General features: G+C 37.0%; 1 protein-coding gene across 10 annotated transcripts in view; it reads right to left on the reverse strand.

Moving 5' to 3' along the window:
- shank3a (SH3 and multiple ankyrin repeat domains 3a) overlaps positions 1–18,657 on the reverse strand; it is a 377,964-nt gene that overhangs the window by 114,737 nt on the left and 244,570 nt on the right. For all 10 annotated transcript variants that reach the window (XR_010895495.1, XR_010895498.1, XR_010895494.1 and 7 more), the window contains one exon: positions 16,379–16,721. Coding sequence is in view for 3 of the 10 variants with exons in the window: in XM_067389993.1 (XP_067246094.1) it covers positions 16,379–16,721 (343 nt within the window). In the remaining 7 variants the exon portion in view is untranslated. The remainder of the gene's footprint in view (positions 1–16,378; positions 16,722–18,657) is intronic.

The following is an 18,657-nucleotide window of genomic DNA, read 5'->3' on the forward strand; positions in this document are numbered from 1 at the left end:
ACCGAGCGGTACGGCTCAGTACAGTAAAGTACGATTCGGGAAAGTAAACCCTGATCTAGCCTGCATTTCCACCACCAACAGAACTCTTACTTGATGCGTGGTGTATGCCAGAAAGTAGCGATCGATATCATTCTCGCGCAAAGAAGAAAGCGACGCAGTAAACAACAATGGAGGACATTTTGCAGATCTTATTCTTCATTCTCGGCATGTGGCTGTTGCAATGGTATTGTGTTTCAACTGCAAGAAGAAGCTTAGCATATTTGACTTAGCACTTTTATCACAAATCACTCGAAAGTCATTTATTTACAGTTTTGTTGTAATCTTTAGTTTTTAGATATCAGAGAAATTTCATAATTCTTGATTGATTCTAATTTTAAATACCACAGCAATAACTACTAATCTAACTCACAGGTCTTCAACCCTGCTCCTTGGGACCCACTGTCCTGCAGAGTTTAGCTTCAACCTTAATAAAACACACCTGAACCAGCTAATCAAGCTCTTCAGGATCACTTAAAAAAACAAATAGGTGTGCTGAAGCATGTTGTAAATAAATTTTGCAGGACAGTGTTGACAGGGCTGAAGACCTCTGGTCTAACTAATATAAAGTTCAAAAATTATTGAATACAAGTTAGTAATTAGTAATAAAATAATAACAAATAAACAAATCACAAGCAACAGCTCAAATAAATACAACAGAACAAAGATTCAAATAAAATTAACAGTGCTTTAAGTTTTTCAGGTAAGTCTAACAGTAGTTTTCAGGTACAGAAAAGGAATAATCAAATGTAAAATAACACTTATGTTCTTCACTGAACAATTTAAATATAGTTTAATCCTTGTTAAAGCTACAAAAGTTGTTCAGTCAAGATCAGTGATTTTCTCTTTGTCTTTTGTTGTTTGATTAACATTAATGACACAGACGGCAGCAGGAATATTAGGCTGCTGTCACTTTAAGACCGAATGCACAGATCCAATATACTGGTACACATATGTTTTATTTCTCATCTGTTTACGTTCAGTAAGACATAATTTAACATTCAACATTTACATTAATATTTGCCAAGATGGGCATTTTGACATACTTTTGTTGTGTGTATTTCTCAGTTCAAGCGCAAGACGCGAAAGAGAACTCAATTTAGTACTTGCATATTGAATTGAGTTTTTTTTTTTTTGCATCTTCTTGCGCTTTAATTTGAATAATTAAAAATCGCTTGAATGTTTAAACTGACAAGGCTTATAAACATGCCAAAGATAAAATTTATAATGCAGCACTGGCCCGATCAAGTGACAATTCAATCTACTGTCCTGACTGTCTTTCACTCTGGCCTTACAGGGACATTCCTTATTGTCCCTGTAACCTTATCTCCACTTTTTTTTCTTATATATATATATATATATATATATATATATATATATATATATATATATATATATATAGAGAGAGAGAGAGAGAGAGAGAGAGAGAGAGAGAGAGAGAGAGAGAGAGATTATAATAAATATAATTACTTCGTAGTGATAAATCCCCCCTTTCTACATTTGAGCTCCTACCCCTGAGAAACTCTCTGCACATCCCTGTATACAATGAATTGATTTTAACAACTTTAATGTACTTGAAGTGCACCAAGCACTTACAAGTATCGGATTGGGACATGGTATTGGCAGACACTAAAAATTCAACGACTCGAATCAGAAAAGGAACAAAAAAACTTGATCGGGACATCCCTAATTGTAAAGAAGTATTATAATGCCAAAAAACTTTTGGTTTTAAAGCAGGTAATTCGATAACACCTATGATATATAAGTCCTGCCTTCTAAATAAGAGCCAATCGCCAATTGGTAAAGTCATTGCATCACTGCAGCGGCCGTTAGAAGCTCCGGTTCCTATAGAAACAGTCAGACACGTGCCTCCGAAATGAGACACAAGAGACGCACATATAGGCCCAATCCCAATTCTATTTTATACCCCTTCCCCTTCCCCCTACGCCTACCCCTTCCCCTTGCCCCTTGAAACAGAGTGTCAATGGGTAGGGCTGAAAATATTCCCCTAAGAAATTGGACACCACTACTAGACCGTTACACGTCATCATAAGTCGTCGCTAGCTCCTACGTCATAGATGCGCCGATGTTTATCACACGCTTCTAAAGGCCAATTCACACCGCACCGACAACACTCGTCTGTTGGAGTTTTTTGGATCGGTGTGATACCCCTGTTGGCGTCTGTTGGAGTCGGTTTTCACTCGACTGAACATGTTTAATCGGCGTTTGTCGGGTCGTGGAATGTCTGCGCTGTGTGAACAGTTTTCCACCAGACGGCAACAAACTCTGACGTAATCTGACCTGGCCACGAACCGTTGCCATGATGATGAGGCAAGTCCCCTGCAAAGACAGCTGTTTGATCGCGCCCGCGCCTCACACACACACAACAAAGCAGTGGAAACCTGACATCGCAGCTTGTTCATTATAAAAAAAAAAAATACTGTTAAAAAAATAAAATATACAAAAGGTACAATAGTCCATAGTGCAATCCATGCCATTGAGCAAGAGCAGCTGCTCCACTTCACCAAAAGAGAGAGGTAACGTTAACCACTATGAGAGCAACGCAGGTTTACCTTCAGTTTTTTGTTTTTAATAATTCGTTTTGGCTTCTTTAGCTACATGGTTGTATATGCTTATGGGTCTCGTTAATAAAAAGGGTCATGCTAAAAAAGCCTTATGATGCCATCGATAGCTATAGTGATCTCTGTTGCTTGGGCGACAGCTATTTTTTTGCATTTGTCTTCAGTTCTTCGCATAAGACAAAGGAGACGAGCCTGCGTGTTTCCTCAGGAGTCCCTGGTTGATACAGAACATACAATACTGATGAATAAGCACGCAAACTGAATGCACTTTGTTTATATCATGTAACGTAACGTATTTATGGATGTAACCACAACAAAACAATACATTAATCAGGCATGCGGCAAAAAGACAAGTTAGCTGCCACCGGATTTGAATTTATGTTGTCAAATCAACGCGGGTTTCAATAAAATATAAAAAAATATGTTGTGTAACTATCATAGTTAAAAACATTAGCAAACTTTTTTTCATAGCGATTTTAACAAATCTTTTTCGGAGAACATAACCGTATACATGAACACAAGATTAAAGGCAACATAAAACAAGTGATTATTTATTACTAAAATACTGTTTACCGTAACAAAAATACTTACATTTATGGGTCTCTCTGCAAATTTATCATACCCCTTCTACCTGGCCCTTCCCCCTACCCCTTCCCCTCCAACCAAATGAGAATTGGGACACCCCTACCCCTTCACGTGAACGCGCGAAACAAAGGGGAAGGGGAAAGGGGAAGGGGTAAGGGGTCGAATTGGGATTGGACCTTAGGATTGTGCATGCACATTAGCTTGATCCAGCCTGAAAAATACCATATTTTTGTCATGATTTGAACGTTTAGAACAAAATTTATGAGAAAGATTTCATTGGTGATTTCAAAATTGAAATTCATTCGAAAGCTTGGCAAACAGCTTTGGAGAATTTGATGGGTTTTTTTTACCAATTCAAAGAGATAGGAGCTGCATGACCAAGAGCCGTTTCAAAGATGGCCGCGAGTGAAATGACTTGTCTTAAAGGGACTTTGATGACGGCCATAAACATTTAATTCAAATGTCTGAATCAAAAGCATCAAATGCATGTATATGATGTCTAAAGCTGTTCAATTTGAACATTTTAATTTACCTGTGAAATATGCTGTCTAGATAGGCAATTCACTTATATAAAAATATATATGAACGCATTTATATTTTTTAAGCATGTTTATAATGCCTAAAATGTGTATTGATTTGAAGATGTTCTATTCAAATACTCAAACACAAAATGATGCCTAAAATGTTTGGTTCAGATGTGCCAAACGTTTCTATTTGAATCCAGCTATGATGCCTAAAAATGTTTACTGAAATATCTAAATGCCTCAAAATGTTTGGTTTGAACATTCAGTGCTGTCAAGGTAGGAACCTCCCCAGGTTTTGAAACACAGCGGCATTCTGTATGACCAGAAACTCATTTTAACTACCTCAGCTTGAATGTACTCATAAGCTCTAACATGTGTTTCTCTGTAGAGAAGCACTGACCTCACTAAAACCTAATGACACACACCCTGACATACACCTTTAGGTATTAACTCACACATACAGACATGTGTAAGCCCAAGAACCCCACAAACTCTCACACAGAACATCAACCTTCAGCTGATCGACCACACTAAACCCCTCAGGCATACAGTGTCCTGTTGAAGGGTGTGACAAAGTGATATATTGGCTCTATACCTCTCCTGAGCATCCTCTCGGCTGCCTCCTTGGACACCAACTATACTTCGGTAACCCTGGCAACTGCCATCATGGAGAGATAAATTGAAAGCAACTGTCTTGATTCGCCAGGTGCCAGTGTCAACAATGAATCAGAGGCTTCTTTTCCGTCGTCTCTCACGGATCTTTCTCTCTTTAGGTAATAGCAGCTTGAGAGAAAAAGGACTGACGCTTGATCCGAAGTCACAGACTAAGTCTCCTTGCTGTCATCATGCTGTGAACAACTAATCCACAAACTCATGTCGTACGTGTGTTATCATCTCTACTTTACCCAAAGGATGTACATAATGAAACATACCCTGTGCAATATACACCACTCACTGTTGTTACTATTAGCTAAATTTGTAAAAAATTGTTAAACGAAAATAAGCAGGGGTTCTAAAATGACTAAAACTTAATAAAAATTAAATGAAAGCTAAAAAGAAATATAAAACAAAATTCTCAAATTAAACTAAAATCTTCAAATTCTCAAATTAAACTAAAATTCAAATGAAAACTGAAAATATAAAAAAACACATACTGTGTGTGTATTTATACACACATACACACACAGTATGTGTTTTTTTATATTTATATTTATATCAAACAAACAGAGACCATTTTACGATTGTGCACTTATGCAAATAACCTTTTGCGAGATAATGACTGATTCTGATGCCTTATTCTGTTATTACAAAGTGTATAAATCTCTCCATTGAGGCAGGACTGGTTGGTCTCAACATCATTTTTTTTAGAAGGGTCATTTCTTCCAGATAATGTCTTTTTGGCTTTATTCCTATTGTCAATCGAAGATAATTTTAGCTGGAATTTTTAAAGAAAGGCGCAGTTTGATAGCAGTGTGGTAAAGCTGGTGTCAAAGCTGAGCTAATAATGAAGTCACACTGAAACTATTTTTGTGATGTCAATTATTAAAGATTTCTAAATATTAAATACGGTAACAGTATGTAAATAATGCTTTTATATATATAAAAGCATTATTTACATACTGTTACCGTATTTAATATTTAGAAATCTTTAATAATTGACATCACAAAAATAGTTTCAGTGTGACTTCATTATTAGCTCAGCTTTGACACCAGCTTTACCACACTGCTATCAAACTGCGCCTTTCTTTAAAAATTCCAGCTAAAATTATCTTCGATTGACAATAGGAATAAAGCCAAAAAGACATTATCTGGAAGAAATGACCCTTCTAAAAAAAATGATGTTGAGACCAACCAGTCCTGCCTCAATGGAGAGATTTATACACTTTGTAATAACAGAATAAGGCATCAGAATCAGTCATTATCTCGCAAAAGGTTATTTGCATAAGTGCACAATCGTAAAATGGTCTCTGTGGACAGACTAAGATGAAAGAATGAAATGAGTTATGTCTCATTCTCTCTCATCATCTCTTCCGTTCTTCTGCTGGAATCTCTCTCAGTCTGTCTTGCCCCTTTTAGGGGTTAATTGAGTGTAATGGAGTCGGTGTGAAGCCTCTCCTCTGGCAGAGCATAAATGTGTGTGTGTTTGTGTTTATTGGGTCATCCTATCCTCCCAGCAATTTTGGAGAAGCCGCTATCAACAAGAAATTACCTATCTCTCCTCACTTCTCTCTCTCTCCATCCCTTCCTTGTATTTTTCCTTTTTAGTCCTTTAGAATATTTTGCAATGAGAAAGACAATTGTTCTCAGATTGTTCCCAGAAGAGGACCTCAAAAAATTACATTATTTCAAACCAAAATGAAAAGAAAGAAGTTTTGAGTGTAAAAATATATATTTATAAGAGGTGTGTCCAGAATATGAGAATGGAGTTCCTATTCTCGAGAAGGGCTCTGTGAAAGAAGAAGCTGGCCAAGGTAACCTCGGGTGGGGTGCCAGGAATAAGCTAGAACACAGAGTCAAGAAACTCAGGGTGTTTTTTGTGACACCCTGTTCAAGTGACTCGTATTAAGAAAAATGCAAGCGAGTTTGGAACAGCGGTATGCAATAAAATTTTGTGTGAAATTGGGTAAAAGTGCATCAGAAACTTTGAAAATGGTGAGAAACACTTATGGAGAAGTCAAGCTATCATCTGCACAAATGTACCGATGGCACAAGGCCTTCAAGGAAGGACGAGAAGGTGTTGAAGATGAACAACGATCAGGATGCCCCCTATTCGTCAAAAACGGAACAGAATGTGGATGCAGTGTGGTCTGTTGTCAAATGTGACCAAAGGCTCACTATCAGAAACGGGAATTACCAAGTCAATTGTTCATGAAATTGTGACTCAGGATTTGAACATTTGAGAAAAGTGTATGCAAAACTTGTTCCAAAGAACCTGTCACCTGATCAGAAGGAACAGTGTCAACTTGTTTGACAAGACCTGTTGGCCCGATTGGAAAGAGAGCCTGATTTTTTGAGCCGAGTGAACAGAGGAGATGAATCCTGGGTGTTTGAATACGATCCAGAGATGAAGAAACAAAGTTCAGACACGCACCCACGTTACCTCATCCCAAGCAGGCTCAAAAGTCAAATCAATGGCCACTGTATTTTTTTTAAAATTGTATTTATTTATTTATTATTATGCAGGCTCTGAATGCCATCCCACTTGAAGACTGTAGTCACATGGACTATTTTAACAATTTAAAAAAGTCTCCAAAGTTACGAAGCTCAAAGTTCAAAGAAAAGGGAGATATTTTCTTTTAAAGAATTCTCTGTTTAAGGACTACAACAAACCCTAAAATTTACATAAACCCTGCCCTCCAAAACACACAACAAAGGGGGTCTGAGAGTCTAAGGTAATCGCTGCTGCTAACATGAGCTCTTGTAACTCCGCCCTCTTTGTAGGAGCAGCAGCTTATTTGCATTTAAAGGGACGCACCCGCAAAAAGTTACAAATTGAACATGCTATAAAAAATGATCTGTGGAGTGATTTGAGCTAAAACTTCACATACACACATCAGAGACTTGTTTTACATCTTATAAAAGTGGCATTGTCTGACCCCTTTAGTGACAGAAATTTCATTTTTGGGTGAACTAACTCTTTAAGGCGTTCTGCATTATGACACTTTTCAAGGCTATATTATAATACTACCACCTCCAATTCTCAGTCCAATAGGTTGTTTGCAATCACGTGGTTCTGGTGACGCACAAAATACCGGTGGAGGGCAAGCAGTGAAAATTAGAATGGAAGAGATGGAGAAAAGTCCTTTCTGTGCTGGTTTAGAAAGGTATAAACAGAAAATCACAACAGATGTTGGACGTGATCCTTATGTTATGAAGAGGAGTGACTTTTCCACTGAATTGAAAGATTTTCCTGCCATCGAGGAGGTAGATATTGAGAATGTGAAGCTGCCGTCATGCCGCGTTCAGTTCTAGTTTGGTTTGTTAATATCGCTCTGCCTTTCTACTAGTGAAGTTAGGGCAGTATTTTTGATTTTCTGTCGCGATTGTAGGTCATTAATGCTGAATCGTGAATTGCAACAGGAGCTCACATCATCGTTCAAAGAAAAAACTGGATGGTGTAATACAATTGTTGCTTTTTATACGTGTAAAATCACACTAAGGAAAGCAGGCTGAGGAGGTGACGGGAAGACGCCGTATATCAAATCTAATACTGTCACTGATTGAACCCACTCCCTATCACTCAATAAAATAATCACATAGCTGAGTGTTTTTGAAAGTTTTGTCTTTGTTGTTGAATCGTTGTTGAATTCTGTCAGCTTGTTAAACATTTATTTATTTGGACATTTTCTACCATATGATGGCTGAAGCAGCATCCTGTGACACTGTTCTCATGGTAACCAGATCAACATTGTGAACGGGATAGTAAAAAACTTAATTGAAAACACCAAATTATCATTCAATGGGATAAAATATCTTCTCTTCCCTGCAAACGATACCATGAGAATGTGGATATTTAAAGTCAAAAACAAATAAGGTAAGCAGGTATCCATATTCATTTCAGTATCAGCAGATGCAAAATGTTATTAAAGGCGACAACTTCTAAAGTTAAAAAACGATATAAGTTATAAAAAACGGTATAAGTTATGTAAATGATATAAACACCCTCTGGGTTCTCGATTTTATCGATTTGAGCAACCATAAACGACGCAAAACATACGAATTTTGAGATTTTGTTAGGATTCCTATATAGAAAGATCAGTCCCTGCCCTCCAGACTCATTCGCGCTGCTGCTGTGACGTCATGTGCAAACAACCTATTATCTAGTCTGGGTAAACCCAGCCTGATCTGCCGGCGATTTGATTTCGCTCGGCAACTCAGTCTGGAAACCCGTGCATTCATTTCTGCTGCGCTGTTACACTTTTGCGGGAACCAATCACAGACTGGCTTATCCACCTTGCTCGCTATTGGCGGGTATAACACGATGACGATAGAGAAGCGACGGCAAGCAGCTTTCAAACTCTATCTGATCTTCCCGTCTCTCGCACGACCATCACTCCAAAATAACAATGCACAATCACAGTGACGCCGATTGTGTTAAGCGTTTACCTTATCTGAGAGAAATGTAGCAGAGTGTTGATCCGACAGTCTCTTCATAGGAAGATTACAAACGGCGATTAATGACACACGACGATTCTCTGCTGTTATTTGGTGGTTTGCTTCACGATGTGAGTACAGGACTCTTTTACTTCAATGCTCCTTGATGGTAGACAATATTTTTTATTATTTGCTCTATATGTTTCGTCTCCCTGCTTCTTGAATCTCGCGCCGCCTGAGCTGACTGGAATTCTTTTTGGTTGTCATGACAGTGACGTAGTTTAGGGCGGCTATATTCCGCGTTCATTTACACTGAACCAGAACAGTATCAGAGTCGCCTTTTAACCTCTCGACGATGCTGAATGACTTCTTTATTTAGCAAACAAATCGCTCGAGTGGATGTAAATACCGATCACTTTCATGTTTATTTGCACAACCTGCAAAAATCGCTCGATGCCATTGCTGCTTCTGCAAACCGCGGATCAATGCTGCAAACCAATACAAACTAACCCTGCGTCTCAATCAGCTCCCTAGTTCCCTAGGTCATGAATCAGTATATTATGCTAGTGAGTGTGGCTGATTCCCTGATCAGTGCCCCGACTACTGAACTAGGGAGCTGATTGAGACACGCGGTAAACCTGCCTGGAGTTTTCGCATCGCTCTGCAAAGTACGTCACCCGGATCGTTGATCTTTGAACTCCCCAAACCAATGTTCAATTTTAAATTGAGCTTGGTCTGGTGATAGCCAGACTACCTATTATCATTACTAAATTGTATTAACAGCTATGTCTTGTTAATAGAAAAATGAATGTGAAAACAACCAAAATATTACCACAGTATTTGTTGTATTTCTTATAATGTACACTAATTTAAATAAAAAACAACTACTTTTTACTGTATTACAGTAGCTTTTAAAATAATATATTAATAAAAATAATATATTACTTTTTTTTATTTTTTTTTTTTTTTTATACATATTACATATTTTATTATTTACATTTTATAAACAATATCAAATATTCTTTTTTGATTCTGGGGTGAAATGTGACCTGGACATGAAATGTCTCTACTACTGTTTCTTTGCTTCAATGGATTCTTGGTTGGTTCGGTCTGTTAAAGTCAAGCTTAAACTGAGAATGACCATAAGGGTGGAATAAGCAAGAGGCCAGTGGCAAGAATGAGCCATCAGGAACGCAAAAGATATTGAATATCGAAAAGATATTGCATATTGAACTCAGCGCCACCTCTTAAATCTCCCAGTGGCCAATAGGAAATCAGCAGACTCACTCCTCCAATCCCTGCTCTTCTGTCGATGGGTGAGTGTCGAGGGAGTGGCAGGTCTGGATATCCTGAGGGTGGAATCCATCACTGAAAGCTCCAGACTGAGAGAGTGCTCTTTCAGAGTGACACCTCATTTACCTGCCTTGCACAAACAAAATGGATTCCCTTTTGCCATCAATAAATCACTCAATTCTCCTTCCCTCTCTCTTTTTCCTCTCTAAACGGAGCTCATAAATTGGTAAAGTAATGAAACAGCAGAAATGAGGTAAGGTCTACATTTTAGCCTCTTAGCTGGTGGTAAAAGAGACATGTTAATGATGAGTGATGAGCTTTCGGCATATTTCAGTCAAACCAGCCCACTTGAAGGCTTTTATGATCATATTTTCACAGGAAAGTAAACTTACACTTAGTTTTTACTGTGCATTATCCATTAGGAACACTGTAAGAGATATTCAAGATTTTAATGAGTTTTCTTTTTGTCACATGGATGAAAAAAGCTAAACCAGCAACTGAGAACAACATGGTTGTTGTCAGGTCCCAATATTTCAATTTGAACAGCTAATTCAGAGCTAAGCAAAAAGGAGTTGTGTGCATGATTTATAAAACATCACAAAGAACGATCTCCCAGACTTCATTATTTCTGAACACCGTCTATGACAGACTTCATCAAGGTGCTGTATCATTTATTATATAACTTGCTTAAAGGCAGAGTTTTTGAGATTAACAACAGCATTTAAATGTGGGAATGAATCCCATAAATTAGCATTCTGTGTGCAAGAGGCAACGGCTGGCGATTTTAAAAAATGACCACTGACATACACTGTAAACAAGAATTGTTACACGGTAACGGTAACACCTTATTTTACAGTACCGTAGTTACACGTTACTACATGTACTTACTATAGTAATAACAGTAAAGTATGCATAATTACAAGTAACTAACCCTAACTCTATAATAAGTACATGTAGTTAATTAATAGTACTCAGTACTTATTTGAGTAATTACAATGTAACTACAAAGTGTAACCAAACTAAAAACTTGATGGTTTATATATTTGACAAGCACGGACGAACAGTTTGGGATATATATTCAGTGACACCATCAAGCTTCATCAGCTCTTTTTCTTTTTATAACTTATGGATTCATGGCAAGAGCTAAAGTTAACTCAATATAATATACTGAAAACCAATAACATTCGCACTTGACCCCTGACCTTTGTTTTCCCTGTGTTGTTGCCTTCTGTGCACCCAGCGACATGTGATCTCTAAATCCAATTTTTGACAATGTTTAGAACAATGTGTCATGGCCTCGAATCTGACCCTGAACAGGAAGTGGGCGGCCAGTACTGACCGCACCACTACAGCACTAATTACACACTCTCCTGGTCACCATGGTCACCTCAGGGAGTGACAGGTGGACACAGCTAGACAAAGGGCCAGAGAGAAAGAGTGAGGAATTTTATAGAAGACCGGACACCAAGGACAGACGCTTTGGCTTAATTTCTGTATGTATCATCACATTCTGTGTATTAAACAAACCACACACACTGGTGCCGGGGGTTCTGATTATTAGCAGGCCAGGATGTCAGGAAATACTGACAGATGGACAACTAGGACAGAACACAGCAAACGCCCCTCAGGACCAGACAAAGACAGACAGTGAGCCCTAAATTGTTGTTCAGCAGCAGTACACTATACACCTGCTGGTAAAATTAGAGTCCTGAGGTCCAAATTAGCACACAAAGCCACACTTTTTTTCTGAAGGAAGTTATGCAACGCAAAAGAATGGCTTCAGAAAGTAGCCATCACTTTTCTAACCTACAAAACTGCAATATGTATCCTGTGCAATAAAAAATAAATTTGAAACATGGTTATAGTAAAATACTATTCCAAAATCTGGTAAGCTCCCAATCTAGACAGCATTTTAAGGCATCACAGGCATGTAATGTTGCTGCCTCTGGGTTTTGCCAAAATGCAAAGAGAAAAGGTACATATATATCCTTTGTGGATAGGCAAATCCCAGAATGCATTGAGGTTTATAATCCGTGCTAGATGGATAGCTGTGAGAATGTATAAATGTACATTACTGTTCAAAACTTGGGGTTAGTAAGATATTTTTTCCTTTTTATTCCAGCAAGGAAAATCTAACAGCTGGGGGCTCGTCCGGGATATACAAAATTAATATATATTATATATATAAATTAATTCAAAGTGAAGACGAAGAAAAGTTTTGTTCTTTTGAACTTTTAAATTCTTAAAAGAATCCTAAAAAAAATGATCCACAAAAATATGCAGTACAATATAATAATTGATAATAATAATATGTACCAAATCAGCATATTAAAATGACTTCTGAAGGATCATTCAGCTTTGTCATCACAGGAATAAATAACATTTTAAATATGTTAAAATAGAAAACTGCCATTTTAAATTTTATTTATATTTCACAATATTATCGTTTTACTTTTAATTAAATTCAGCCTTCATAAACCTTAAAGACTTCTCTCTCAAAAAAATAAATAAATAAAAAAAGAGAGACCCCAAACTTTTAAATAAAAGTGTATTTGTATTTTAAAAATATATTTAATATATTTATGTATATATGCTGTATATATAATAATATATTATTATTATTATTATTATTATTATACATTCTCTAATAATATATTATTATTACTAATAATATATTTCCTGAAAAATGTCTCCAGATAATTCAAAAACATCAGATTACTGTTGCAGATGAAAGATTTGAATAGACAAAAAGTGGCTTTAGAAGCCAATATATTGTTTGTTTTATTTCAGTATCGTTTCCAAATCAAGAGTATCATGTTGTTAGTTTAGCAAAATGCTAACGTCAAAGTCAATCTGAATCAATTTTGAGTCTGGTCTCTCATGCGAGTTGCACAGTTTTGTGTGGCATAGGTGTGATTTAGCATGTTTCAGATTAGTGTTTCAGACAGTAGAACCATTACACCTGCTCTAAAAGGCAGTGCAGTGATAAACAGCCTTTGCTGTCTCTTCAGTGTCAGATTTGTGCTGATTAGCGCCACAACACAACCACCAAACACCCACTACCCACCAACCCTTGGAATAATTCAAAGTATTTCTTATTTACATTAGACACAACTCTAGGAGTTTGAATTCCAAATTAATCCATGCAAGTTTTACGTTTTCTTCATCCATTTGGAAGCTACACAATTATAAAGTGCTATGTCTCACGGTCTCTAAAAACCTGTCAATCATCTCCCTGCAATAAATACACAATATGAGATTTAAAGCAATATTGCTGGGAAATTCAATAATGCCTGTTGGAGTCCCAAAACACAGTCGATTCCAGCAATGTCCTGCAGCTCTGTAGGAGAGGAGAGTCTAATCTGAATATATATTAAACATTATTAAACAGAATAGCACGATTTAAAAGCAGCAAATGTCGATCAAGTAAGAATGTGATAGATTACAACAGAGTTAGTATTTTAGATGGAGGCGAACGAGAAATCTGAGCGACTTCATTCATTACAGGTCTCAGAGGCCATAAACGTACTTTGTATACCATGGTACGTCCAAGAACAGGATGCCACTACCCTGAAACAAGTTCAAGTACCACAATACCAAGGAATTCTTAACATGTACCATAATACTACCATGTTATTCTTTGAAATACCATGCAATACCATGTAAATGTCATTCAACATGAATTTCAGTACCATGGTATACTTAAAAGTACCATAGTGTTACCATTTCATACCACCTTTATAGAAATGTACTTTGCAGTGATGATAATGGTAATGATAATAATAATTTGCAATATGGTACTTTGAAATATATACAAAATACCATGAAGCTTTCTTACGTCCAAAATACCATGGTACTTGTTGTAAGTGCATCACTGAACCATGTGATGGTCACAATACTTTTGTAAGCGAAGATGCTAGAAAAAAAATTATCAATGCACACTTTGTCATTGTTTGACCCCTCTTATTGGGGCCGATGTGTGACCGATATGTTGAGAGTTATAATTAAATCATTGATCATTTGGCAGTGCTGTTAATGAAGGAATTAATAATCACAGGCCCAGACAGAATCTGCTGACTTTACATGGAAAAATGTGGGTAAATTGATAAAAACTGCACTCTAATACACAAAATGCTGGGTTATTTTTTAAACCAAATGCTGGGTTGTGACTGCTGGATACAGAAGCTGATAAAAACCCAATTGTAAAAGTGATTTTAAAGGTACACTATGGCTGCGTTTACACTGCAAGTGTTAATGCACAGATCCGATCTTTTGACCATATCTGATTTTTTGGCCAGTCTGTTTACATTCTCTTTAGACGCGACTGGTATCTGATATCTGTGTTTAAATTAATTCCCGCCCAAAATAATTGTCAATGATAGCTTTACATGCACATGCATAGACCCTCAGGTTTTGAACGACCGTGCTATTAAAATTATTTATATATATTATACGTTGGGTGGCCATGATTACCTGCCAGAATGGAAAAGTTAACAGCTGTCCGCGTCATGGATGTTTTGCAGTGCGAAATCTGACAGAACGGATATAGAATGGAAAATAAAGATAATTTGTGTGGGTTATTTTATCTACAGTCATTAGATATACAATTCTGAAATGAAACAAAGTAGCAGGTAAGATTACAGTTATTTAAATGAATTCGAATATGAATGATAACGAGAGAGGGAGCAAGGGAGAGCGTGCACGTGAGAGAGAAAGAGTATCCTACCCAGTGAAGCTTTTTGTTTATTAAAAAAAACAAAAAACAAAAAAACAGGACAGTCCCTTTTAAATTAACATGGCAGAGGTTGAAATTCAGCTGCTGAGTGTGTGTAGAATAGATAGAATAGATAGACATATAAAGTTTCCACCTCAATAATAAAGCTGCAAATTTTAGTGTGAGTGCATATAGGCACGTCTGCTTCAAAATACAACATAAAAGCTATCTTTTAGTGAGCAATCGTGTTGCCCTCACCTTGTGGTGGCCTGCAATTCCAAGGGGAATCGGATATGCATGTTTAGACATAGGTTGCATGTCCACATATCGGATATGTATCTGATTTAAAACCACATTTGGAAGTGGCTCAGATTGGATGCGTAAAAATCAGTGTGCAACAAATTCTGATCCATGTCAGATGTGAGTAAAAAATCAGATTTTTTGTGCCAATGTAATCGCAGCCTATGTAACTTTTGGCCATCTAGCTATGGTTATCCTACTGCTCAAAAAAAAAAAAAAAAAAAAAAAATACTAAATACACTGCTAAAAAAAACACTACTAGAGATATAACCAGCTTAGATAAAAATGATCTTAAGCTGACTAGATGAAGACGTTACTGTAGCTATACCCAATAATAGACACGGTACTTCCTTGAAAATAAATTCCAGCGCAGCACTAAAACAACCTTAATGAAATGCCTTACTCACCTGTTGAGTAATAAAAATGCCATCTCCGCATCTGTTTTACAACATCAAATCCCTCAGATCTCACCATCTTCAAAAAGCCAAGCCAATGTCGATTCTGGTTTTATTATGAGCCCTGTCATGTTCTCTTTTTGCCAGCAGACTCTCCTCTGTTAGCCTTTTTTTTTTTTTAAAGATGTGATTACCCAGAGGTTTCAGATTTAACGTGCTCCATGTCAACCTTTCTCGCTCGTTCTCACTCCCACACCATACAGACGTCAAAGTAGCAGGAGCAACTTTTCTTTATTTACGGATATGACAAGACAAGCATAGGAGAGTGATGTATGCATACAATTTCCCACAAAAACCATCTTGTCTGGTCTAAAATATAGACACTAATCATAGGCTTACCATGGTGAATCAGGGTAAGACAAAACACGTTTTGGAAGAAGGATTGATGGTGAGAATTGACTTTTAATTTTATTAATTTTAAACAAAAAAATAACATAGTGTACCTTTATTTTACAACCAATTTTGGGTTAATTTTATCATTTGAATCCAGCAATAAAGAAATTTTTAATAATGTAAAAAAAGAAAAGAAACGCCCAACATGTTGGGTTACATATTTTAACATTCACCCATTTTCGACCCAATGCTGGGTTACCAAAAAATGACCCAAATTGTGTTGTTTTTAACCCAGCATTTTTAATGATGCTATCGATATTAGAGTGTATAATAAAATTAACCAAAATATTTCATAAACGAACACCCAGTTGACCATATTAATGAATGATGAGTAGAAATCTGCAGAACTCTGGGCGGAGATCTGTAGGTGCAAATCAGGACTTGTGGTTGTGCGATGCTTACCTGAGGCGTCCCCGGCTGTGGGAGTGCGTGAGGGGTGTGTGTCGGCGTACTGCGTGCGTGCCGGACTCCTCGGTGACGCGCTGGAGGGAGGGCGAGCGGGAGTGTGAGGAAAGTGAGCTGCCTGTGCTCTGCAGGCTGCCGTCGGCCGCCGTGTCGATCCCGGAGTGCGCCAAAGGGGGCAGGCTCCTCAGAGACGGCACGGGGGAGTGGGCGGGGCCGGAGTCAGCCACGTTGTTCAGATTGTTGTCGGAGGCGGAGCGAGGCAGAGAGCGTGATGATGTCAGAGTGTCACCTCCAGTCACGCGCCGGCGATTTGTGTAGGAAGGCGTTTCCCTGAAAGGCACTGGAAAACAGGAAAAGCAGATGTCAAGAAAAGGGCACTTTGAACAAGAGGGGGCTGTACCTGACAAAGTGGCAGGTACAATTAGCATAATTTGTAAATGAAGGGTACAGAAACCTCATCAGGCATTCATAGAGGTAAACAAAAGATGTACTCAAATTACAAAGCACCTCATCTATAATTTATAACCAAAACACACTTTTTCCTGACCGCTAGTACAGGGGTCATTTGCTTGGGATGGTTTTTGGGTAAAGAACTGAATATTACACAACAAACTGTCTTGTTTTCCAGTAACCAAGATATGAGGCTGTTTTTTTTTTTTTTCCCAGTGAGGGAAGCAATTTATAAGGAACATCAACACTAGATGGCAATATCTCACCTCTCCTAGATTCAGGTAAAACATTGTACTGTTGCTGTTTCAAAGCTAATATATAGTTTAAAATGCAAGGTGCCGTGTATATCAGGGTCAAAAGAGTTCACATGGCTCAATGACAGCTATGCTTAATGATAGAATGAGAGAGAGAGAGAAAGAAACAAGCAGGATAAAAGAGTGCACTGTGCTGTCATCCTGACATATGGTTTGCTGTCAGTCTCATAGCTGATTCTCTCTAATCTCTAATGTAAATTAAGTATTGATCAAACCGCTGTACTGAACATCCACCTGTCACCTGATCAGATATGAACAGCTCTCTGCCAATCAGAGCAGGTTGTGAAACAAGAACACGCAACACAATACATCCTATAACAGTGGGCATGTGCAATATATATATACATACATACATACATACATACATACATACATATATATATATATATATATATATATATATATATATATATATATATATATATATATATATATATATATATGAACGGACGATAGATAGATAGATAGATAGATAGATAGATAGATAGATAGATAGATAGATAGATAGATAGATAGACAGACAGACAGACAGACAGACAGACAGACAGACAGACAGACACTTAAATAAGTAAAAATGAGAAAACCTTTTCTTTTCTTTTTTTTTACTTCTAAACATTTTTGCATCTTAAAGAGTTAGTTCACCCAAAACTGAAAATTCTGTCATTAATTACTCATCCTCATGTTGTTCCAAACCCGCAAGAACAAATCTTCGGAACACAAATTAAGATATTTTTGATGAAATCTGAGAGCTCTCTGACTCTTCCATAGACAGTAAGGATGTAAAGATATCAAAATCTACGATAATACCTCAATATAAAGTCCACGATGTGATATTTATTGCGATATTAAAAAAAAACAAAAAAAACAGCCAAATGAAGACTTGGAAAAAAGTGCCATAAGTGTTAAACAATGATTAAACATTACAATGATGTACAAATAAACAATGTCATATCTTGTCCTCTTTACCCTCTAATCATAACTGTTGCTTAGAGGTCTGAGGTATAGTATGAGATGAGTTAAGTGACCTAAGACTCCCTTTTATAAAATGAAATAATTGCACCAGCTGGACCTTAACAAAGGTAATATTTATTATTTGTTCTAACATTCTCAAGAGTTGTATTTGTTAACATTAGTTAATGCACTGTGAAGTAAAATGAACAAACTATGTATTTTTACTAACTAACATTAACAAATATTAACAATTACAGTAACAAATATATTGCTCATGGTTAGTTCATGTTATTAACACATTAACTAATGTTACCAAATTAACCTTGTTGTAAATTGTTACCACAAATTCAACACAAATAAGATGCTTGAACACACATGTAAGATCTAGACAGGTGAAACAATATTTTTGTAAGTTGGATTCATAAAGACTTAATTTGTTTCTAAAAGAATGATTCAGTGATAGATACATTTTTAACAGTAATTTGTTGCCTCCTAGTGGCGTAACGATGCATACAGTGGTTATTAGAAGCACTTTCAAAAGGTGATTTATTTTTTATCTGA

The sequence above is a fragment of the Chanodichthys erythropterus genome, chromosome 7, assembly GCF_024489055.1.
Source record: "Chanodichthys erythropterus isolate Z2021 chromosome 7, ASM2448905v1, whole genome shotgun sequence".
Classification (NCBI taxonomy): Eukaryota; Metazoa; Chordata; class Actinopteri; order Cypriniformes; family Xenocyprididae; genus Chanodichthys; species Chanodichthys erythropterus.